At 51.1% G+C, this 25,683-nt stretch overlaps 1 protein-coding gene across 1 annotated transcript in view; it reads right to left on the reverse strand.

Annotated features, from left to right (window-relative positions):
- LOC147114404 (15-hydroxyprostaglandin dehydrogenase [NAD(+)]-like) overlaps positions 1–25,683 on the reverse strand; it is a 78,130-nt gene that overhangs the window by 27,682 nt on the left and 24,765 nt on the right. The window contains exons 3-5 of the mRNA XM_085996080.1: positions 17,176–17,282; positions 10,598–10,694; positions 8,853–8,929 (exon numbers count right to left, since the gene is read on the reverse strand). Coding sequence (XP_085852206.1) covers positions 8,853–8,929; positions 10,598–10,694; positions 17,176–17,282 — 281 coding nt within the window. The remainder of the gene's footprint in view (positions 1–8,852; positions 8,930–10,597; positions 10,695–17,175; positions 17,283–25,683) is intronic.

The raw sequence follows: 25,683 nt of genomic DNA on the forward strand, positions 1-25,683 counted from the left end.
ACAGCTTGCTACATAAAAAAAAATTCTCCTCATCTTGGTTACCGACCCTCCTGCCAGTGGAAACAGTTTCTCCTTATTTATTCTATCAAAACCCCTCAAAACTTTCAACACCTCTATTAAATCTTCTTTTAACCTTCTCTGCTCTAAGGAGAACAATCCCAGCTTCTCTACTGTCTTCCTATTTCCTCAACCGAGGATTTCATTCCACCATCGTTAACATTGCCCTCAGCCGTGTCTGTTCTATTTCCTGCACTTCTGCTCGCACCCCTTCCCCTCCCTCCCAGAACCATGATAGGGTTCCCCTTGTCCTCATCTTTCACCCCGCCAGCCTCCATATGCAAAAAGGATCATCCTCTGCCATTTCCGCCACCTGCAGCGTGATCTCACCACCAAACACATCTTCCCCTCCCCTCCCCTTTCAGCATTCTGAAGGTACCACTACCTCCGCGACACCCTGGTCCACTCCTCTATCACCCCCAACACCACTTCCCCTTCCCACGGCACCTTCCCGTGCAAGCGCAGGAGATGTGGTATATATCAATGATGATCTAGACTTGAATATAGGGGGTATGATTAAGAAGTTTGCAGTTGATATTGAAATCGGCTGTGTGGTTGATACTGAAGAAGGAAGCTGTAGACTTCAGGAAGATATCAATAAATTGGACAGGTGGGCAGAACAGTGGCAAATGGAATTCAATCCGGAGAAGTGTGAGGTAATGCATTTTGGGAGGGCTAACAAGGAAAGGGAATACACATTAAATGGTAGGACACTGAGTAGCATAGAGGAACAAAGGGACATTGGAGTGCATGTCCACAGATCCCTGAAGGTAGCAGGCCAGGTAGGTAAAGTGGTTAAGAAGGCATACGGAATGCTTGCCTTTATTAGCCGTGGCATAGAATACAAGAGCAGGGGGGTTATGCTTCAACTGTATAAAACACTAGTTAGGCCTCAGCTAGAGTACTGCGTGCAGTTCTGGTCACCACATTACAGGAAAGATGTGATTGCACTAGAGAGGGTACAGAGGAGATTTACAAGGATGTTGCTGAGAGTAGAGAATCTTAGCTATGAGGAAAGACTGGATAGGCTGGGTCTGTTTTCCTTGGAACAGAGGAGGCTGAGGGGAGACCTTATTGAGGTGTATAAAATTATGAGGGGCCTAGATAGAATGGATAGAAAGGACCTATTTCCCTTAGCAGAGGGGTCAAAAACCAGGGGGCACAGATTTAAAGTAATTGGTGGAAGGTTTAGAGGGGATTTGAGGGGAACGTTCTTCACCCAGAGGGTTGTGGGGGTCTGGAGCTCACTGCCTGAAAGGTTGGTAGAGGCAGGAGCCTTAACCACATTTAAAAAGTACTTGGATGTGCACTTGGGATGCTGTAACCTGCAGGGCTACGGACCAAGAGCTGGGAAGTGGGATTAGGCTGGAGAGCTCTTTGTTGGCCGGCACGGACACGATGGGCCGAAATGGCCTCCTTCTGTGCTGTAACTTTCTATGATTCTATGACCTGCCCTTTTACCTCCTCCCTTCCCACTGTCCAGGGCTCCAAACACTCCTTCCAGGTGAAACAGCAATTTACTTGTACTTCTTGCAATTTAGTATACTGTATTCGTTGCTCACGATGTGGTCTCCTCTACATTGGGGAGGCCAAACGCAGATTGAGTGACTGCTTTGCGGAACACCTCCATTCAGTCCGTAAGCATGACCCCGAGCTTCCGGTCGCCTGTCACTTTAATTCTCCGCTCCACTCCCACTCTGATCTCACTGTCCTCGGCCTCTTACACTGTTCCAACGAAGCTCAACGTAAGCTCGAGGAACAGCACCTCATCTTTCGATGAGGCACTTTACAGCCTTCTGGACTCAACATCAAGTTCAACAATTTCAGATCATAACCTCTGCCCCTATTTTGTCACATGGCAGCTGTTGATGATTCTGCCATTCCAATTTACACTTCATCTAGATTCATGTTTTGTTTCTTCACTTGTCCCATTACCACCTCCTTTTGCCTTGCACCATTATCCCTTTTGTCATTTAATCTCTCCTGCCTTCCACCCTATCACAGATTTTGCCTTTTGTTCTTTCTTCCCCTCCCCCTTTTCCCTGCCCCTACCCTTGCTTAAAACCTATTACATCTCCAACTTTTTCCAGTTCTGATGAAAAGTCATTGACCTGAAATGTTAACTCTTGCAGGGAACATAAAAACTGACTTTAAAAGCTTCTATAGATATGTGAAGAGAAAAAGATTGGTGAAGTCAAGCATAGGTCCCTTGCAGTCAGCATCAGGGGAATTTATAATGGGGAACAAAGAAATGGCAGACGAATTAAATACACACTTTGGTTCTGTTTTCACAAAGGAGGACACAAATAACCTCCCAGAGATGCCGGGGAACATAGGGTCTGATGAGAGGGAGGAACTGAAAGAAATCAGTATTTGTAGGGAAATGATGTTAGGGAAATTGATGGGATTGAAGGCCGATAGATTGGGAGAAGGGGGAGTGCAACGAGACCTGGGTGTCCTTGTGCACCAGTCGCTGAAGGTAAGCATGCAGGTGCAACAGGCGGTTAAGAAGGCAAATGGTATGTTGGCCTTCATAGCGAGAGGATTTGAGTACAGGAGCAAGGATGTCTTGCTGCAGTTGTACAGGGCCTTGGTGAGATCACACCTTGAGTACTGTGTGCAGTTTTGGTCGCCTTATCTGAGGAAGGAATTTCTTGCCATGGAGGGAGTGCAGCGAAGATTTACCAGACTGATAACTGGGATGGCAGGAATGACATATGAGGAGAGATTGGGTCGATTGGGCTTATATTCGCTGGAGTTTAGAAGAATGAGAGGGGATCTCATTGAAACTTATAAAATTCTAACAGGACAAGACAGACTAGATGCAGGAAGGATGTTCCTGATGGCGGGGGAGTCCAGAACCAGGGGTCACATAAGGGGTAAGCCATTTAGGACAGAGATGAGGAGGAATTTCTTCACCCAGAGAGTGGTGAACCTGTGGAATTCTCTACCACACAAGGCAATTGAGGCCAATTCATTAAATATATTCAAGAAGGAGTTAGCTATATTTCTTAAGGCTAAAGGGATCAAGGGATATGGGGAGAAGGCAGGGACAGGGTACTGAGTTTGGATGATCAGCCATGATCTCATTGAATGGCGGAGCAGGATCTAGGGGCCGAATGGCCTACTCCTGCTCCTATCTTCTATGTTTCCATGTTTCTATGTTTCTAAGAAGGCTGAGGGGTGACCTAATAGAGGTCTTTAAAATCATGAAAGGTTTTGATAGAGTGGATACAGAGAGAATGTTTCCACTTGTGGGGAACAGCATAATTAGAGGCCATCAATATAAGATAGTCACCAAGAAATCCAATAGGGAATTCAGAAGAAACCTCTTCACCCAGAGAGTGGTGAGAATGTGGAAATCACTACCACAGGGAGTGGTTGAAGCGAATAGTATCGATGCATTTAAGGGGAGGCTAGACAAGCACATGAGGGAGAAGGGAATAGAGGGTTATGCTGATAGATTTAAGACAGGAGGAGGCTCGAGTGGAGCATAATCACCGGCATGGACTGGTTGGGCTGAATGGCCTGTTTCTGTGCCGTATATCTTATGTAATCCTATATTTAACAGGGCTATATTGAATTTCTCCCCCTAGCAATTTCCTGACAACAGATGTGAGGCTAGCTGGTCTATAATTCCCTGGTTACCCTCTCTCCCGGTTAAGCAGCGCCTCGATTTCAAAATCCTCATCCTTGTTTTCAAATCCCTCCTTGGCCTCGCCCCTCTCTATCTCTGTAACCTCCTTCAGCCTCACAACCCCCACCCCGCCCACCCCCCCGAGATACCTACACTCCTCTAATTCTGCCCTCTTGAGGATCCCTGATTATAATCGCGAGGGAAATTAGAGAAGCGTGCAATAAGAGCACAGCTGTCATCATAGGTGACTTTAACTTACATATAGATTGGACTAGCCTAATCAGTAAAAATAATGAGGAGGAGGAATTCCTTGAGTGTTTAAGGGATGGTTATCTGGATCAATATGTCGAGGAACCAACTCGGGAACAGGCTATATTGGACTGGGTACTGTGCAATGAGAAGGGACTAATCAGTAATCTTGTTGTACGGGGACCCTTGGGTCAGAGCGATCATAACATGATCGATTTCTCACTCGAAATGGAGAGCGAAGAAATTGACTCAGAGACTAAGGTCCTGAATTTAAACAAGGGGAATTATGATGCCATGAGACGGGAACTGAGTAGGTCTGATTGGACAACGTTCCTGAGAGGACTGGAGGTAGATAAACAATGGCAAACATTTAAAGATAGAATGACAAAATTGCAAAAATTGTTTATACCAATCTGGCATAAAAGGAAATCTAAAAAGGTGACTCAACCGTGGATAACAGGGGAAATTAGAGACAGCATAAAATCCAAAGATAGGGCGTATAAAATAGCCAAAAAAAGCGCCAGAGCGGAAGATTGGGAACAGTTTAAGATAGAGCAAAGGAGGGCAAAGGGCATGATCAAGAGGGGCAAAATAGCTTACGAAAATAAGCTGGCGGAAAATATAAAAACTAACTCCAAAAGCTTTTATAAATATATCAAAAGGAAAAGACTGGTGAAAACCAAAGTTGGTCCATTGCAGTCAGATACGGGGGAATATATAATGGGAAATAAGGAAATGGCAGATCAACTAAATGCATACTTTGGGTCAGTCTTTACGAAGGAAGACACAAAAAACCTCCCTGGGATATCGGGAAAAATAGGGACATTGGCAAAGGAGGAACTGACGCAAATCAATATCTCTAAGGATATGGTGTTAAGGAAGCTAAAGGGATTGAAGGTGGACAAATCCCCAGGGCCTGATAACATGCATCCTAGGGTACTGAAGGAGGTGGCCCTAGAGATAGCGGATGCACTAAGGATGATTTTTCAGAATTCATTAGACTCGGGAACAGTGCCGATGGATTGGAGGGTAGCTAACGTTACCCCACTATTCAAAAAGGGGGGTAGGGAAAAAGCAGGTAATTACAGACCTGTAAGCCTTACATCAGTTGTGGGCAAAATGCTGGAGTCCATCATTAAGGATGAAATAGCGGAGCACTTAGCAAATGGGGACAGGATAGGACAGAGTCAACATGGATTTACAAAGGGTAAATCGTGCTTGACTAATCTATTGGAATTTTTTGAGGGAGTAACTGGTAGAATAGATGGGGGAGAGCCAGTAGATGTGGTGTACCTGGACTTCCAAAAGGCCTTCGATAAGGTCCCACATAAAAGATTAGCATGGAAAATTGAGGCTCATGGGATAAAGGGGAAAGTTTTGGCGTGGATAGGGAACTGGCTGTCAGATAGAAAACAGAGAGTTGGAATAAACGGCTCATTTTCTGAATGGCAGGCAGTAACAAGTGGGGTACCACAGGGATCTGTCCTGGGCCCCCAGCTGTTCACAATTTACATTAATGACCTGGATCAGGGAGTCGGATGCAGCATTTCCAAATTTGCAGACGACACTAAACTAGGAGGTGGGGTGGGCTCAGAGGAAGAGACCAGGAAGCTCCAGAGCGATTTGGACAGACTGGGCGATTGGGCGGATAAATGGCAGATGCACTATAATGTGGACAAGTGCGAAGTTATCCACCTTGGGTGCAGGAACGGGAGGGCAAATTATTATTTAAATGGCAATAGATTGGGAGAGGGGGAAGTACAGAGAGACCTGGGTGTTCTTGTACACCAGTCACTGAAGGCGAGCATGCAGGTGCAACAGGCGGTCAAGAAGGCAAACGGTATGCTGGCCTTCATAGCAAAAGGGTTAGAATACAGGAACAGGGATACCTTGCTGCAGCTGTACAGGGCACTGGTGAGACCACACCTCGAGTACTGTGTACAGTTTTGGTCGCCTCATCTGAGGAAGGATGTTCTTGCCATGGAGGGGGTGCAGCGGCGATTCACCAGGCTGATACCAGGAATGGCGGGAATGACCTATGAGGAGAGACTATGTAGTTTAGGGATGTACACACTGGAGTTTAGAAGATTGAGAGGGGACCTCATAGAAGTGTATAAAATTCTGACAGGTCTAGACAGACTGGATGCAGAAGGAATGTTTCCCTTGGCGGGTGAGAACAGAACTAGAGGACATAATTTAAGGATAAGGGCTAAACCATTTAGGACAGAGATGAGGGGGAATTTCTTCACTCAGAGAGTGGTGAACCTGTGGAACTCATTGCCACAGAGGGCAGTGTACGCCAACTCATTAAATATATTTAAGAGGGAATTAGATATATTTCTACGGGCAAAAGGGGTTAAGGGTTACGGAGAGAAGGCGGGGACGGGATACTGAATTAAAGGATCAGCCATGATCTCATTAAATGGCGGAGCAGGCACGAAGGGCCGAATGGCCTACTCCTGCTCCTATCTTCTATGTATCTATGTAACCTTTGGTGGCCGTGCCTTCAGCTGCCTGGGCCCTAAGCTCTGGAATTCCCTCCCTAAACCTCTCTGCCTCGCTACCTCTCTCTCCTCCTTTAAGACTCTCCTTAAAACCTATTACTTTGACCAAGCATTTGGTCACCTGCTCTAATTTGTCCTTATGTGGCTCGGTGTCAAATTTTTTGTCTTATAATACTCCTGTGCAGCACCTTGGGACGTTTTACTACACTAAAGGTGCTATGTAAATACAAGTTGCTGTTGTTCAGCAGGACAGCCAGGGTGTTGTTGGGGCCCACAGCCTTTGCTGTATCCAGTGCGCTCAGCTGTTTCTTGATATCACGTGGACTGAGTCGAATTGGCTGAAGACCGGCTCCTGTGATGGTGGGGAGCTCAGGAGGAGGCCAAAGGCATCATCAACTCGGCACTTCTGGCTGAAGATAGTTGCAAATGCTTCAGCCTTGTCTTTTACGGTGACCTACTGGGCTCCACCATCATTGAGGATGGGGATATTCATGGAGCCTCTTCCTCCCGTCAGTTGTTTAATGGCCCACCACCATTCACGATTGGATGTGGCAGGACTGCAGAGCTTTGATCTGATCCGTTGATTGTGGGATAACTTAGTTCTGTCTATAGCATGCTGCTTCCACTGTTTAGCATGCATGTAGTCCTGTGTTGCAGCTTCCCCAGGTTGGCACCTCATTTTTAGGTATGCCTGGTGCTGCTCCTGACATGCTGTTCTACACTCCTCATTGAACCGGGGTTGATCCCCTGGCTTGATGGTAATGGTCGAGTGAGGGATATGCCGGGCTATGAGGTTACAGATTGTGGTGGAATACAATTCTGCAGCTGCTGATGGCCCAAAGCGCATCACGGACACCCAGTTTTGAGCTGCTAGATCTGTTCTGAATCTTATCCCATTTAGCACGGTGGTAGTGCCACACAACACGATGGAGGGTGTCCTCAGTGTGAAGACATGACTTCATCTCCACAATGACTGTGCGGTGGTCACTGCTACCAATACTGTCATGGACAGACGCATCTGCAACAGGTAGATTGGTGGGGACGAGTTCAAGTAGGTTTTTCCCTCGTGTTGGTGAAGGCATCATGACTGCTGCCAGGATAGCGGGCATTCACCACCATGATGAGCTGGGCGTGGTCGCACACCAACTGCACATTAAGTGAGTGTTACCCTTTGCAGTTATGGAACATCTCACCATTGAGATGCGGCGCCCGCAAAGCTACATGTGTGCAGTTGATGGCAGCTTCCACCATGGGGAAGTCCGATATCCTGGCAAAGCCACGTGCGCGCTCCTCCTGCTTCTCCCTGTTTAGAGAGAAGCCAATGATTTCCCCTCTCCTAGCGTACAGAGCCTCTGTGACCTTTCGACTGCAACGATGGATGGCGAACGGCGAGGTGTTTGCTATGTTGCCTGTTTAAGCCTGGAAGAATCCAGTGGCAAAAATATTCAGGGCCACGGTCGCCTTGAGGGCCACTGGCAGTGCCACCATTGGCCTGCTCGGACGCTGCAGGGCTGGTTCCAGGAGGTGGCAGAGTTCTGTGACCACCTCCTTGGTGAAGCGGAGCTGCCGACCACACTGCTCCTGGTTTAGGTGCAGGTAGGAGAAGGGCTCCCTGAAGACCCTAGGTGGGTAAGGCCTTCTGCTGAGAGCCCCCCTCCCCCTCCTCACTCTGCGAGCAGCTTGTTTGCTTTGCTGCCTCTGCTCGAGCTCTCTGTTGTGCTGCAGCACGAGGGGGACTGTGAGTAAGTGGTGCAGTCAGAGGCCTTTCAATCACAGCCAAGGCCTTCCCAATGTCCAGCAGCACTCCCCGCAAACTTCAACAATGTTTGAAATCTCTTCCAGCAACCCAGTACTCCTACAAGCTCTGCAAGAGCCAGTATAAAACCAATAATCAACTTACCTGCAAGTTGTTGATGATCCCTTTAAATAGAGCTGGTGCGGGTTCCCGACTCCCTCATGCAGCCGAGCACACGTTCAGCTGTGCGTGTTTAGGAGAAGCCGTTAAATGGAGTGGTGACGTTGAAAATGGCAGGTCGTGCCTCAAGTCAGCGGTACGTGCTGACCGACATCATGATCTGCCTACTCTGCACACTGCCGGCGCACGCACGTACCGCCCGCGCTATTGCCCTCACCAAGATGGTGGACAGCGCGGACCACGCCAGAAGTAGGCGGAAGCGAGGTGGACACTTTTAAAAACGACCATAACTACTGGCGCTAAGGTGCCGAATTTTGTGGCCAGCGTCTACACTGGACTTTCACTCAGTCTCTCTTACCTCCTTCCCCCCCGAGTTTAGTAAAATGTTCCATGGCCCACAAACCCTTCCCAACATGATGATTCCCATCCTTCCCTGGCCAGCTCCACCATCTCAGTAAGGATTGTCACACACAGACTGAACAATACTTACAGAAATAGCTTTACTGAATCCCACCATTCCATACTTGGAGGCTGTGTAAACAGGTCCAGCGTCAAAGGGGGACAAACCTGTTTAAAATGGGACAGCAGAGAGAGAAAGATCAGATAGAAACATGTGACTACAACACAGACAATGAATCAGCACAAATCCAATGGATCCCACAACTGTTGTCTGTCACTGTGGAAACACTAATAACATTCTGGGCTAATCAGTGGGAAGTGACGTCGTGCTCTGGAAACCGACACTGGGCTCCGACACCGAGAACCGACACCGGGCTCCGACACCGAGAACCGACACTGGGCTCCGACACCGAGAACCGACACCGGGCTCCGACACCGAGAACCGACACCGGGCACCGACACCGGGCTCCGACACCGAGAACCGACACCGGGCACCGACACCGGGCTCCGACACCGGGCTCCGACACCGAGAACCGACACTGGGCTCCGACACCGAGAACCGACACCGGGCTCCGACACCGGGCACCGACACCGAGAACCGACACTGGGCTCCGACACCGAGAACCGACACCGGGCTCTGACACCGGGCACCGACACCGGGCTCCGACACCGGGCTCCGACACTGGGCTCTGACACCGAGAACCGACACCGGGCTCTGACACCGAGAACCGACACCGGGAATCGACACTGGGCTCCGACACTGGGCACCGACACTGGGCTCCGACACCGGGCTCCGACACTGGGCACCGACACTGGGCTCCGACACTGGGCACCGACACTGGGCTCCGACACCGGGCTCCGACACCGAGAACCGACACTGGGCTCCGACACTGGGCTCCGACACCGAGAACCGACACCGGGAATCGACACTGGGCTCCGACACCGGGCTCCGACACCGAGAACCGACACCGGGCTCCGACACCGGGCACCGACACCGGGCTCCGACACCGAGAACCGACACCGGGCACCGACACCGGGCTCCGACACCGGGCACCGACACCGGGCTCCGACACCGAGAACCGACACCGGGCACCGACACTGGGCTCCGACACCGGGCTCCGACACCGAGAACCGACACCGGGCACCGACACTGGGCTCCGACACCGAGAACCGACACCGGGCACCGACACCGGGCTCCGACACCGAGAACCGACACCGGGCACCGACACCGGGCTCCGACACCGGGCACCGACACCGGGCACCGACACCGGGCTCCGACACCGGGCTCCGACACCGAGAACCGACACTGGGCTCCGACACCGAGAACCGACACCGGGCACCGACACCGGGCTCCGACACCGGGCTCTGACACCGAGAACCGACACCGGGCTCCGACACCGGGCTCCGACACCGAGAACCGACACCGGGCTCCGACACCGGGCTCTGACACCGAGAACCGGCACCGACACCGAGAACCGACACCGGGAATTGACACCGGGAACCGACTCCCCGTATTCCCCATTCTCATTGGGCACAGGGGATTTAAAATGGATCTATGTTGTCTGTGGAACTCGGTTAGGTTTGCAATCCAAACGGATGAGTCACATTACACAGCTCATCAGCGGCCAGGGCAGACCCATGCAGAGGAGGATGTCACACAGAAATGCCTCTCCACTGTTACTATTGGAGAAATCTATTGGAGAAATATAACAAACTTATTTCCTTTGAAAATGTAATTTGTTCCAAGTAGAAGTTTTCCAACACAGTTTCCTCATGGGACACAATATACAACAAAGCACATTCACTAATAAACAATTGTTCCTCTACTGATTTTACCTGCCAAGGAAGCTATCTGAACAATCACTCCTCCTGCACCTCCAGTCTCTTTGTTCATGTGCGCTAGTCCCAGATAGGTTCCTCTGATCGTACTGACCTGCAATACAAACAGGAATCACCAGAGTACAGGCACATTCAGATGACAGTACAGACATACACAGGCAACAAATAGTGACACCACTCCCCCTGGCCAGAATGGAGATGCTACGTAAGCAATGGCAACCATTTTAAGAAACAATTCATATTTCACAATGAATATACATTCCCTTAAGGAATAAAAACCCTACGGGAAAAATTGGTCGAACCGTGGCTAACAGCAGAATTAAAGATAGTATTAGATTAAAGGAAGATTTTTATAATGTTGCCAAAAAGAGTAGTAAGCCTGAGGATTGTGAGGGTGGTTGGAGCGGAGACGATCAATGATTCCAAAAGAAAATTGGATCGGCACCGGAGGGAAATAAACTTGCAGGGCTCCGGGGATAGAGCGGGGGAATGGGACTGACTGGATTGCTCTACAGAACCGGCATGGACTCGATGGGCCGAATGGCATCAATCAGTGCTCTAATGACTCTATTTTAGAATTCAGCAAAGGATGATCAAGAAATTGATGGAGAAGATAGAATGTGAGAGTGAAGTAGCAAGAAATATTAAAACACATTGTAAAAGCTTCTATAAGTCTGTCAAAAGGAAGAGATTAGCAAAAGTAAACGTAGGTCCCTTACAGGCTGAGACAGGAGAAATTATAATGCGGAATAAGGAAATGGCAGAAATTAAACAAATACTTTGGCTGGATTTTACCTGCTGAGATGAGTTGGGGGCGGGACTGCTGCCTTCCAGGTTCTAGTCACGCCCCCAGCGACGTCTGACGAATAGACACTATTTTCCCTTGATTGGCCTTCTTAAGACTGCCCTGCGGGCTTGCCGGCCAATTAAGGGAAAACTGGTGTCATAGAGTCATACAGCACAGAAAGAGGCCCTTCGGCCCATTGTGTCCGTGCTGGCCATCAAGCCCTGTCTATTCTAATCCCATTTTCCAGCACTTGCTCCATAACCTTGTATGCTATGGCGTTTCAAGTGCTCATCTAAATGCTTCTTGAGTGTTGTGACGGTTGTTGTGAGGGTTCCTGCCTCTACCGCCCTTTCAGGCAGTGAGTTCCAGATTCCAACCACCCTCTGGGTGAAAAAGTTTTTCCTCAAATCCCCTCTAAACCTCCTGGCCCTTACCTTGAAACTATACCCCTGGTTATTGACCCCTCTACTAAGGGGAAAAGTTCCTTTCTATCAACCCTATCTATGCCCCTCATAATTTTGTACACCTCAAATCAGGTCCCCTCTCAGCCTTCTCTGCTCTAAGGAACACAACCCCAGCCTGTCCAGTCTCTCTTCATAGCTGAAGTGCTCCAGCCCAGGTAACATCCTGGTGAATCTCCTCTGCACCCTCTCCAATACAATCACATCCTTCCTATAGTGTGGCGACCAGAACTGCACACAGTATTCCAGCTGTGGCCTAACCAGCATTTTGTACAGCTCCATCATAACCTCCCTGCTCTTATAGTCTATGCCTCGGCTAATGAAGGCAAGTATCCCATATGCCTTCTTAACCACCTTATCTACCTGTCCTGCTGCCAAAATGCATCACCTCACACTTTTCAGGGTTAAATTCCATTTGCCACTGTTCTGCCCATCTGACCAACCCATCTATATCGTCCTGTAGCCTGAGGCTTCCCTCCTCGCTATTTACCACTCCACCAATTTTCGTGTCATCTGCAAACTTACTGGTCATACCTCCTACATTCATATCTAAATCATTAATGTACTACAAACAGCAAAGGACCCAGCACCGATCCCTGCGGTACACCACTGGACACAGGCTTCCAGTCACAAAAACAACCTTCGACCATCACCCTCTGCCTCCTGCCACTAAGCCAATTTTGGATCCAATGTGCCAAATTGCCCTGGATCCCATGGGCTCCTACCTTCTTGACCAGTCTCCCATGCGGGACTTTAGCAAAAGTCTTACTGAAGTCCACGTAGACTACATCAATTGCACTACCCTCATCCACGCATCTAGTCACCCCCTCGAAAAATTCAATCAAATTGGTTAGACATGATCTCCCCCTGACAAAGCCACGCTGACTATCCTTGATTAATCCTTGCCTCTCCAAGTGGAGACTAATTCTGGCCCTCAGAATTTTTTCCAATAATTTCCCTACCACTGATGTTAGGCTCACTGGCCTGTAATTCCCTGGTTTATCCCTACTACCCTTCTTGAATAATGGCACCACGTTAGCTGTCCTCCAGTCCTCTGGCACCTATCCTGTGGCCAGAGAGGTTCTGAAAATTTGTGTCAGAGCCCCTGCAATCTCCTCCCTTGCCTCACTCAGCAGCCTGGGATACATCTCGTCTGGGCCTGGGCATTTATCCACTTTTAAGCCCGCTAAAACCACTAGTACCTCCTCCCTCTCAATGCTAATTTGTTCAAGTATATCACAATCCCCCTGCCTGATTTCTATGCCTACATCGTCCTTCTCCATAGTGAACACAGATGCAAAATATTCATTTAAAATCTCACCTACATCTTCCGGCTCTACACACAGATTGCCACTTTGGTCCCTAATGGGCCCTACTCTTTCCCTGGTTATCCTTTTGCCCTTAATCTATATCTATATCTATATATATAAAGCGGCTCTTCTGTCTGTCCCGATGTCTGTCTGTCCATTCTCTATACGTTTGAAAGTTACAGAGCGTACCGACGCGCGCATCGCCTCAAAAGAAAGCTTGCGATTCCGGACCAGTCATAGGCGTATTTACGTTTCAGCCGGACAAAAATCCCGCCCGCGGTATCCCAAAAACGTTCAGCGTTCCGCTCATTAGCATCTCATTAGCGACCGTGTGACGTCGAGGTCCACCAATCGGACGGCGGGTTCCTTCCTACAGTTGAGTGTCGAGTGACTCGACGATTGACCAATCCTACGCTTCGGTGACCTGACCGGTCGACCAATCGGTGCGTGTGTGGGCGGGCCTTATCCTTCTGAACCGAGGTGAGTGGCCGCCATCTTGATTTTTCACAATTTTTTCCCCCACCCTTTCTGTCTGTTAAGGAACTAAGGTAAATATTTTATTGATGTGTTAGGGAATTAAATAACAATTTAATAGGGGGGGGGGAGAGCCTCGGGAAATTGCGGGGGGGGGGAGAGCCTCAGGAAATCGTGGGGGGGGGAGAGCCTCTGGAAATCGCGGGGGGGCGAGCCTCGGGAAATCACGGGGGGGTGGGGGGGAGAGCCTCGGGAAATCGCGGGGGGGGTGGGGGGGAGAGCCTCGGGAAATCGCGGGGGGGGGCGAGCCTCGGGAAATCGCGGGGGGCTCGCGCCACCCGCACTGACCGCGCATGCGCCGCCCGCACTGACCGCGCATGCGCCACCCGCGAGAGCCCGCTCCCGGTGCCAGCCGCCGCTCAGCATTCCCGCTATCGGAACGGCACCGGACCTCAGGCGCTAGGCAGGGGGAGGGGCCGGAGAGAGGGACAGAGGGGAGCGGGGGAGGGAGACAGGGGAGGGAGACAGGGGAGGGGAGGGAGGGAGAGGAGGGGAGGGGAGGTAGAGGAGGGGAGGGGAGGGAGGGATAGGACAGGGAGAGGACATGACAGGGAGAGGGGGGACACACAGGGGCAGGGAGACCAAGCGCCCCAAAATTGCCCTCGCAACGCGGGGCTCCCCAGCTAGTCTATCTATATATATAAAGCGGCTCTTCTGTCTGTCCTGATGTCTGTCCGTTCTCTATACGTTTGAAAGTTACAGAGTGTACCGACGCGCGCGTTGCCTCAAAAGAAAGCTTGCGATTCCGGACCGGTCATAGGCATATTTACGTTTCGGCCAGACAAAAATCCCGCACCCGGTATCCCAAAAACGCTCAGCGTTCCGCTCATTAGCATCTCATTAGCGACCGTGTGACGTCGAGGTCCACCAATCGGACGGCGGGTTCCTTCCTACAGTTGAGTGTCGAGTGACTCGACGATTGACCAATCCTACGCTTCGGTGACCTGACCGGTCGACCAATCGGTGTGTGTGTGGGCGGGCCTTATCCTTCTGAACCGAGGTGAGTGGCCGCCATCTTGATTTTTCAGAATTTTTTCCCCCACACTTTCTGTGTGTTAGGGAACTAAGGTAAATATATTAATGATGTGTTAGGGAATTAAATAACAATTTAATAGGGGGCGGGGAGAGCCTCGGGAAATCGCGGGGGGGGGAGAGCCTCGGGAAATCGCGGGGGGGGCAGAGCCTCGGGAAATCGCGGGGGGGGGAGAGCCTCTGGAAATCGCGGGGGGGAGAGCCTTGGGAAATCGCGGGGGGGGGGAGCCTCGGGAAATCGCCGGGGGGGGAGAGCCTCGGGAAATCGCGGGGGGGAGAGCCTTGGGAAATCGCGGGGGCGGAGCCTCGGGAAATCGCGGGGGGGGGGAGAGCCTCTGGAAATCGCGGGGGGGAGAGCCTTGGGAAATCGCGAGGGGGGGAGCCTCGGGAAATCGCCGGGGGGGGGGAGAGCCTCGGGAAATCGCGGGGGGGGCGAGCCTCGGGAAATCGCGGGGGGCTCGCGCCGCCCGCACTGACCGCGCATGCGCCGCCCGCACTGACCGCGCATGCGCCGCCCGCGAGAGCCCACTCCCGGTGCCGGCCGCCACTCAGCATTCCCGCTATCGGAACGGCACCGGACCTCAGGCGCTAGGCAGGGGGAGGGGCTGGAGAGAGGGACAGAGGGGAGCGGGGGAGTGGGGGAGGGGGACAGGGGAGGGAGACAGGGGAGGGGAGGGAGGGAGAGGTGGGGAGGGGAGGTAGAGGAGGGGAGGGGAGGGAGGGATAGGACAGGGAGAGGACATGACAGGGAGAGGGGGGACACACGGGCAGGGAGACCAAGCGCCCCAAAATTGCCCTCGCAACGCGGGGCTCCCCAGCTAGTATACTTATAAAACACCTTGGGATTTTCCTTTATTTTGCCCGCCAGTGTTTTTTCATGCCCCCTCTTTGCTCTCCTAATTTCTTTTTTAAGTACCCCCCTGCACTTTCTCTACTCCTCTAGGGCTTCCACTGTTTTTAGTCCTTTGTATCTGCCAAAAGCCTCCCTTTTTTTCCTAATCCATTCTTGTATATCCCTTGACATCCAGGGTTCCCCGGGCTTGTTGGTCCCACCCTTGACCTTTACGGGAACATGTTGGCGTTGTATTCTCTCTATTTCCTTTCTGAGAGACTCCCACTGCTCTGATGTGGATTTTCCTACAAGTAGCTGATCACAGTCCACTTTGGCCAGATCCTGCTTTATCATATTAAAATCGGCCTTCCCCCAATTTAGAACATTTATTTCCGATCCATCTTTATCCTTTTCCATGACTATCTTAAATCTCACCGAATTATGGTCACTGTCACCAAAATGCTCTCCTACTGACACTTCTACCACTTGCCCGGCTACATTCCCTCGAATTAGGTCTCGTATCGCCCCCTCTCTTGTAGGACTTTCTACATGCTGGCTCAAAAAACTCTCCTGGATGCACTTTAAGAATTCCGCACCCTCTAAGCCTTTCACACTCTGACTATCCCAGTTAATATTGGGGAAGTTGAAATCCCCTACTATTATTTCTACACTTCTCTGAGATTTGCCTACATATCTGTTCCTCTATCTCCCCCTGACTGTTTGGGGGCCTATAGTACACTGACTGTTTGGGGGCCTATCGTACACTGACTCTTTGGGGGCCTATAGTTCACTCCCAGCAAAGGTATTACATTTTAGTAAGAAAAATAGGGAGGTCACATATTACTTGGAAAATAAGAATCTAAATGGAGTAGAGGAATAAAGGGATCTGGGAGTACAAATACATAAATCACTAAAAGTTGCGACACAGGTTATCAAGGCCATAAAACAAAAGCAAACCAAGCACTAGAGGTATAGAATTGAAAAGTAGGGAAGTTATGTTAAACCTGTATCAAACCTTGGTTAGGCCACACTTGGAGTACTGCGTACAGTTCTGGTCACCATATTATAAACAGGATATAGAGGCACTGGAGAGGGTGCAGAGAAGATTTACAAGGATGATACCAGAAATGCGAGGGTATACATATCGGGAAAGGATGAACAGGCTGGGTCTCTTTTCTCTTGAAAAAAGGCTGAGGGGTGACCTAATAGAGGTCTTTAAAATTATGAAAGATTTTGATAGAGTGGATACAGAGAGAGAATGTTTCCACTTGTGGGGAACAGCATAACTAGAGGCCATCAATATAAGGTAGTCATCAAGAAATCCAATAGGGAATTCAGAAGAAACTTCTTTACCCAGAGAGTGGTGAGAATGTGGAACTCGCTGCCACAGGGAGTGGTTGAAGCCAATAGTATAGATACATTTAAGGGGAGGCTGGACAAGCATATGAGGGAGAAGGGAATAGGGGGTTATGCTGATAGAGTTAGATGAGGAAAGACGGGAGGAGGCTCGAGTGGAGCATAAACACCGGCATGGACTGGTTGGGCCAAATGGCATTTTTCTGTGCCGTATATCCTATGTAATCCTATGTAATGTAATCTCTCCCTCCAGGAATACAGACCAGGTTTGTATTGATGCATTTCTCCCAGTTGTCTTCATCAAAGATCCCCGCGTTGTTACAAACCACATCCAACCTCTGAAATTTTCCAAGTGTTTTGCTGAAAGCATCTGGAAAAGATAGTAAATGGAGTTAATTTGCAAAGTTTGCAGTGTCCTGGACCAGGCGTTCCCACACCGAGTGAGCTAGGATGGACAATCCTTGCATCCCGCCCCTTTTCCAGGATTGACAGCTAACAGGAGCCCCAAAGCCTGCCAGTGGGTTTGCACCAGGAACCTCCCTCACCCCAAATGTGCCCATAAATCAGGAGGGTTGGAGAGACACTACAACAAGAATGCCGAGAGCCTGAGACTCTACATTAGGAACACCGAGACCCTGAGACCCTACACCAGGAGCAGAGACCCTGAGACCCTACACCAGGAGCAGAAACCCTGAGACCCTACACCAGGAGCAGAGACCCTGAGACCCTACACCAGGAGCAGAGACCCCGAAACCCTACACCAGGAGCAGAGACCACGAGACCCTACACCAGGAGCAGAGACCCCGAGACCCTACACCAGGAACAGAGACCCCGAGACCCAACACCAGGAGCAAAGACCCTGAGACCCTACACCAGGAGCAGAGACCCTACACCAGGAGCAGAGACCCTGAGACCCTACACCAGGAGCAGAGACTCTGAGACCCTACACCAGGAGCACCAATCCCCAAGTCCTCTGTTCCCTCAGTGATATATTTGCAAGTCAGGCTGGTGTGTGACTTGGAGGTGATGGTGTTCCCATGTGCCTGCTGCCCTTGTCCTTCTAGGTGGTAGAGTCCACGGGTTTGGTAGATAGTGCATCATGCAGCCATGTTGCGCCGGTGGTGGAGGGAGTGAATGTTTAAGGTGGTGGATGGGGTGCCAATTAAACGAGCTAGTTGGTCCTGAATGGTGTCGAGCTTCTTCAGTGGTCTTGGAATTCACTCATCCAGGCAAGTGGCGAATATTACATCACACTCCTAACTTGTGCCTTGTAGATGGTGGAAGGTCTTTGGGGAGTCAGGAGATGAGATACTCACTGCAGAATACCCAGCCTCTGATCTGCTCTTGTAGCCACAGTATTTATGTTGCTGGTCCAGTTAAGTTTCTAGCCAATGGTGATGCCCAGAATGCTGATGGTGGGGATTTCATTGATGGTAATGCAAACTTCCTTACCGAGAGAGTGGTGAGAATGTGGAACTCGCTACCACAGGGAGTAGTTGAGGCAAATAGTACAGATACATTAAAAGGAGGCTAGATAAGCATATGAAGGGGAAGGGAATAGAGGGTTATGCTGATAGAGTTAGATGAGGAAAGACGGGAGGAAGCTCGAGTGGAGCATAAGCGCCGGCATGGACTGGTTGGGCCGAATGGACTGTTTCTGTGCCGTATATTCTATGTAATCCGATGAATGTCAAGAGGCAGCGGTTAGACTCTCTCTTTTTGGAGATAATCATTGTCTGGCACTCGTGTGGCGCGAATGTTACTTGCCACTTATCAACCCAAGCTTGAATGTCATCCAGGTCTTGTTGCATGGGGACATGGACTGCTTCATTATCTGAGGAGTTGCGAAAGGAACTGAACACTGTGCAATTAGCAGCGAACACCCAAGAACGAGAATCCCGAAGGGTGTGTTGTCTAACCGGTGCCAGGGTAAGGGATATCTCACGGCAGCTGGAGAGGAAGTTGGAAAGGGAGGGGGTAAATCCAGTTGTCGTGGTCCATGTTGGAACAAACGACATAGGTAGGAACAGGGAGGAGGTCCTGCTGAAAGAGTATCAGGAGTTCGGATCTAAATTAAAAAGCAGGACCTCGAGGGTAATAATCTCTGGATTATTGCCCGAGCCACGTGTAAATTGGCACAGAAACAGATAGATTAGGAGAATTAATACATTGCTAAAGGGCTGGTGTGGGAAAGAGGGGATCCTTTTCTTGGGACACTGGCACCAGTACTGGAACAGGAAGGAGCTGCACCGATGGGATGGGTTCCACCTGAACCGGGACCCGTGTCCTAGCGGAAAGGATAAATAGGGAAGTGGCAAAGGCTTTAAACTAGTAAGATGGGGGGGAAGGACCTACAAGAAACGTAAACAGCCTAACTATAAACAAAGCAGGAAAAGAGAGCTTAGGAAAGAATAAAGTAAGGGAGGACGCTGACGGCAAGGGAGCAGAGAGAGTTATAGAACAGGGCCTAGAAATTCAGTTGCGTTCGCCAGCCGCTAACGCCATAAGAGGGGTAGATTTGCAGCGCTAGGCACTTAGCGCCTGGGCGCAGAACGACCTGCGCCTACGACCAACTTCAGTTGACATTTAGCGCCGGCGCAAAGTGTTTGCGCCCGCTCAGCTGCGCGCGCAGCTTATGACGCCATTTCGTCGTGCAACGCTGTTTGTGCGCCCCAAACCGGAAATTCAGTGGCGCCCGGCCAATGTGGGCGTGGCGCTGTTAAGAACTGTGAAGTGGAACGCAACAGAGGCCCTGTGGGCCTCGGGGAGCGCTAATTAAAGGGCACTTACACTGACCTATAAAGCCCAGCCATTTTGCTGCAATGACTTCAGTGCTTTGGATTTCTGGACAGAGACCAAGGAACAGAGCTTACTGATTTGGGACAACATAGGAGAGGTATTTTTGGCTTCTGGCCAGAGCTTGGAAATTTGAATCATTGTGATTTAACTGTTTGCAAGTTTATTATGGGGGCTGTATGGGGTTCCAACCCTCAGTTCCAGCATTATGTGCGAAGGGCTCGCAGATGCTGTGTGAGAGGGCCAGCCATGCCTAGACGCAGAGGGGCCATCAGGCGTCGGCAACGTAGGCCTTACCCACTCAGGGAATACCGGCAGCAGGTGTCCTATCTCACCATGACTGCCGCGCATTGTGTTAAGAGGCTGCGCTTCAGAAGGGAGGTGGTTGCAGAGATCTGCCAGCTGCTTCACAGAGATCTGCGTCCACAGCTGATGTGCAGGACGTCTCTCTCGGTGGAAGTGAAGGTCACGGTGGCTCTGAACTTTTATGCAAGCGGCTCCTTCCAAGCCGCTGCTGGGGACATAGCGAACATCTCCCAGTTCGCCGCGCATCGCTGCATGCGGCAGGTCACCGATGCCCTTTTCGCGAGGAGACACCAATTCATCTCCTTCCCCATGACCCTAGAGAGGCAGGAGCAGCGTGCAGTCGGATTTGGCAGGATCGCGGACTTCCCCATGGTGCAGGGCGCCATTGACTGCATGCATGTGGCTATGCGGGCACCTATCGACAATGCCGAGAATTACCGCAACCGGAAGGGCTACCATTCCCTCAATGTACAGCTGGTGTGTGACCACAGGCAGCGCATCCTAGCTGTCAATGCCCGCTTTCCAGGAAGCAGCCACGATGCATTTATCCTGCGCCAGACTACTGTGGCTGACATGTTCGAGGCACAGCCTCCACCAAGGGGATGGCTTATTGGGGACAAGGGCTACCCTTTGTGTACATGGCTCATGACCCCTCTCCGCGCGCCCAGGACCCCTGCGGAGGAGGCATACAACGAAAGCCATCAAGCCACAAGGAACATCATAGAGCAAACGATTGGCGTCCTCAAGCAACGGTTCCGCTGCCTGGATCGCTCCGGCGGATCTCTACAGTATTCGCCGGATAGAGTCTCCCAGTTCGTCGTCATTTGCTGCATGCTGCACAACCTGGCTATCCGCAGGACTCAGGCACTGCCACCTCGCGTTGGACCACCACCTCAGGAGGATGAGCAGGAGGACCATGAGGAGGAGGAGGAGGAGGAGGAGGAGTACCAGCCCAGGAGGGAGCCACAAGGTCCAAGGGCCGTCCACCGGCGGCTTATTGAACGACATTTCTAGGCCCCCTGTCAGGGAATGGCTTGTGGCAATGAACGCACCTGAATGCAGCTGCTCCGCAAGCCCTCAGCCGCTTAACGCAACAACCACTGGAAACATGACACCTGAACAAGCTGAATAAATAAAAAGCTTTATTTAACAAACTCAGGGCCCTTCCCACATGAAACAGAAAAACAGACAAGACCCCCAAAAAACAGTCACAAAAATATCTCACTCCCACAACCTGGGGAGGAATAACAAAACTTGCCCATCCAATTGGCCTTCATCCTCGGCCTTACCAAAATAAGCCCCCCCCACAACACAAACACCCCCATATAAAAAAAACCGTTGCCAACACACTCTACTGGGTGTGCCGAGAGGGCGAGTCCTTGTGCAGCCTTGTGCGGCCCCTGCCCGACCTGTTGCTCCACCTCAACCTGGGCCCTGTGGGTGTTGCAAGGCTGGGGGAAGGCTCCTGAGGGGCAGAATGCGTGACGGCAGATGCCCTTGGGGGTCGGCCTAGACGAGGACCGGCCCTGGAGGGGCCGGCTGCTGACTGCTGCAGCTGTGGCTGGGCAGCATCAGTCTCTGCAGCAGCTCGTCGCACCTTGGCTGGGGGAGTTGCAGTGGCGGCTGCAGCAATGGGGGCAAGCTGGCTGATGCCAGGCGCTCGCTGGTCACCAGAGACACTGGCACTCGGCCGGGCTGGCAGTGCAGCAAGCGCAGCAATCTGGTGGAGGCCAGACCGCTGTGCTGCAGCAGGGCGGCGGGTGCCCTGGCGATGCTTCCACGACACAGCGAGTGTGGCAGAAGTGAGTGCCCGAACTGCCCTGGTCTGTGCCCGCATCAGATCAGTGAGTGTCTGCACGGCACCACTCATGAACTCGCGACTCGCGTCCTGCGCTGCCGCGAGTTGCTGGACACCCCTGTCCTGTGCTGCCGCGAGTTGCTGGACACCCCTGTCCTGTGCTGCCGCGAATTGCTGGACACCCCTGTCCTGTGCTGCCGCGAGTTGTTTGACACCCCTGGCCTGTGCTGCCGCGAGTTGTTCGACACCCCTGGCCTGTGAGTCCCCGAAAGCGGCCACACTATGAGCCAGGGACTCAATGGCCTGAGGCAACTGTCCCACAACCCCCATGAACTCCTTGTGGCGGCGCTCAGAATCCGCGGACATTTCATCTAGGAGGCGCACCTCCTGGGCGAGGACCGTCTCCGGACTGGAGGCCGGACTCTCCCTCTGGGGAGAAGGCCGCCGTTCTGCCCAACCCTTCCCACGTGCCTGGACGCCACTGGGCCCAGGAACTGGCCTCCCCTGCAACACTTGCCCCCTCTGGGGAGAAGGCCGCCGTTCTGCCTGACCCTTCCCACGTGCCTGGACGCCACTGGGCCCAGGAACTGGCCTCCCCTGCAACACTTGCCCCCTCTGGGGAGAAGGCCGCCGTTCTGCCCGACCCTTCCCACGTGCCTGGACGCCACTGGGCCCAGGAACTACACCCCCCTGCAGCACTTCCCCCTGGCTCTCCTCCAGGCAAGATGTCTCCCCTCCATTGCCATCCCCTGGCGCAGATGAGGCTTCGCCCGATGTGCCGCCTTCCTGTTGGTCCTCATCGTCCTCCTCTTCCGAGGGACTGGCACTCTCAGCTTCAAGGACCTCCTCCTCACCAGCTGAAAGCAGGAAGGCACAAGAGTAGCTTTAGAGTGAGGACAGGGCGTCAGCGAGGGAGGCATGAGTGGTGGCATTCAGCGCATTGGTCGGACAGTGGCAAAGGATGTAGATCTGATGCACTAGGGGAACGAGAGAGGTCCAAACGGTCATGTCCTTACCATTGGGTCGCAGCACAGGGTCGGCATCTCCAATGGCAACAGGGCCAGTCACCCGGCCACGCATGAGTCGAGCCACGCTCTCCTCCAGCTCACTGAGCTCCTGGAACTGGGCACGGCCTCCCCCAGTGACATTCTGGCTCTTCAAATTCCGGGCCATCTTGGCCTGCAAGAGAAAGGACGGCCTCTAAGTACATTGTGGTGGCCTGTTGTTGTGTGCACTGCCTCCCATGGTGGAATAGCTTGGCCAGTGTGGTGGCCTGTTGTTGTGTGCACTGCCTCCCATGGTCGAATAGCTTGGCCAGTGTGTTAAGTGCAGAAAGTGCTATTGAGGATCATGCCAGTGCCATAGCTGCGGGAGGAGGGCTGGCCATTAGGCCTTTGAGGTCCCTTTGCCCATAATGTGAGGTGCACATGCAAGGATGAGGAGGACACTGGAAAGGGTACTCACCTTGACCATCCGAGTGAGGTCGTTGTACTTCGTGCGGCATTGGTCACCAGTCTTGGGGACATCGCTGTTGACTGACACCCTGTGGGCGATTTTCCTCCAGGCTCTCCTGTACTGCCTCCTGGGAGCCTTCTTGCCACTGTCCGGGCACAAGATCTCTTTGTACCTTTCCAACCCCCTAACCAGCACCCTCAAAGCATGCTGGGAGAAGCGCTGCGCTCGTTCACGGGCCTTCTCCATGGCTTCAGGCGCTATTTGGGTCCACCAGCAGTGTTCAGGCCTAGCTGCAGGGCTCCACTATCCAGGGCGTGGCTGCAGACCAAGTCGACCCTTCCCCCTTTAAGAGCTGGCCGGCGTCAGGGTGTCTGCTGTCAATCAAAACATGACCGCACCTGCGCTGCGCCCGGCCTCGGCGTTATCAGTCCGCACCGCCGGCTTAGCGCCTAAAGATAGGAGTGCAACGCCAGTTTCAGCGCTCGCCCAAACTCTTGGCCAAATCTACTGAATTTCGGCGAACTGACCTGCACTTTCCGGCGGGCGCTAACTTTAGCGACCGCCTGACTTTACCGCCCCAAAAGTGGCTATGCTGAATTTCTAGGCCCAGGAGTCTAAAAAGATGGTTAACATAAAGTGAGAGGAAATCCTATTAAAAATGAGTTAAACTGTCTGTACAACAATGCACATAGAAATAAAATAAAATTTAAAAACATAAAATGTAATAAAACAGGGGAGCTGGAGGCAATCATGCATTGGGAGCAACCAGATATTGCAGGGGTTACTGAGACATGGCTACAGAAGAATCAGGACTGGGAATTAAACATTGCAGGGTATAACACATTTAGAAAAGATAGAGAAGGAAAAAGGGGAGGTGGAGTAGCTGTACTTATTAGGGATAACATAATGGCAGTAGAAAAAAGGGATGTAGATATCAGCAAGACAAAAATAGAATCCATATGGATAGAGATAAAAGATAAAGGATCAATCACACTAATATGTACAGTCTTCAGACCACCTAATAGTGGAAGGGAGGTGGAGGACTAAATATGCAGACAAATTAGAGAAATGAGTAAAAAACAGAATAATAATCATGGGGGATTTCAACTACCCTGATATTAATTGGACAGAAGAGGTAGGTAAAGGGGACAAGGGAATGGAGTTCCTACAATGTGCACAGGACTCCTTTCTAACCCAATATGTATAAAGCCCAACAAGGGAGGATTCGCTATTGGATCGAGTAATGGGGAATGAGCTAGAGCAGATAAGAGAAGTAAAAGTAGGGAAACATATAGGCATTAATGACCATAATATAATACGCTTTAGCTCCTCAGATAATGAAGCAGTCCATGCCTGCATGCAACAAGACCTGGATGATGTTGAGGCTTGGGCTGATAAGTGGCAGGTAACATTCGTGCCACAGAAGTGCCAGGCAATGACTATCTCCAACAAGCGAGAGTCTAACCACCTCCCCTTGACATTCAATGGCATTATTATCGCTGAATCCCCCACCATCAACATCCTGGGGGGTCACCATTAACCAGAAACTTAACTGGACCAACCACAAATACTGTGGCAACAAGAGCAGGTCAGATGCTAGGTATTCTGCAGCGAGTGTCTCACCTCCTGACTCCCCAAAGTCTTTCCACCATCTACAAGGCACAAGTAAGGAGTGTGATGGAATACTCTCCACTTGCCTGGATGAATGCAGCTCCAACAACACTCAAGAAGCTCGACACCATCCAGGAGAAAGCAGCCTGCTTGATTGGCACCCCATCCACCACCTTAAACATTCAATTCAATTTCAATTCAATTCAAATCGCTTTATTGGCATGACAAGGTACATCTTATGTTGCCAAAGCATCGAAAAACATTCATGGTTGAACACATAAATACAGATCTATCCATGCAGTGTATAAACAGATATATCCCTGAGTGTATAAATATACATTCATATAATTTGTATATACTCTTTTCTTATATTTAGTGGTTGTCCCTCTGTTATGGCAAGCTGTAACATAGTGTGCCGCTAAGTTTACACAATTTCTCTCTTCCCCTAGTAGGTATGGGAGTTTTTGGTCATCAATCAAATTTCTGAATTCCGGGCATATTTTTTTGAATTTTGGGTAGAAATTCTCCCTTATGCCCTGATATTTTCTATAAGCTGTACCGGCGTACCGTGGCTGCAGTGTGTACCATCTACAAGATGCACTGCAGCAACTCACCAAGGCTTCTTTGGCAGCACCTCCCAAACCCGCGACCTCTTCCACCTAGAAGGACAAGGGCAGCAGGCGCATGAGAACACCACCACCTCCAAGTTCCCCTCCAAGTCACACACCATCCTGACTTAGAAATATATCGGCCGATCCTTCATCATCGCTGGGTCAAAATCCTGGAACTCCCTCCCTAACAGCAC

Source organism: Somniosus microcephalus, chromosome 8, assembly GCF_052327205.1.
Source record: "Somniosus microcephalus isolate GS21.2 chromosome 8, FLI_Smic_1.0, whole genome shotgun sequence".
Lineage (NCBI taxonomy): Eukaryota > Metazoa > Chordata > Chondrichthyes > Squaliformes > Somniosidae > Somniosus > Somniosus microcephalus.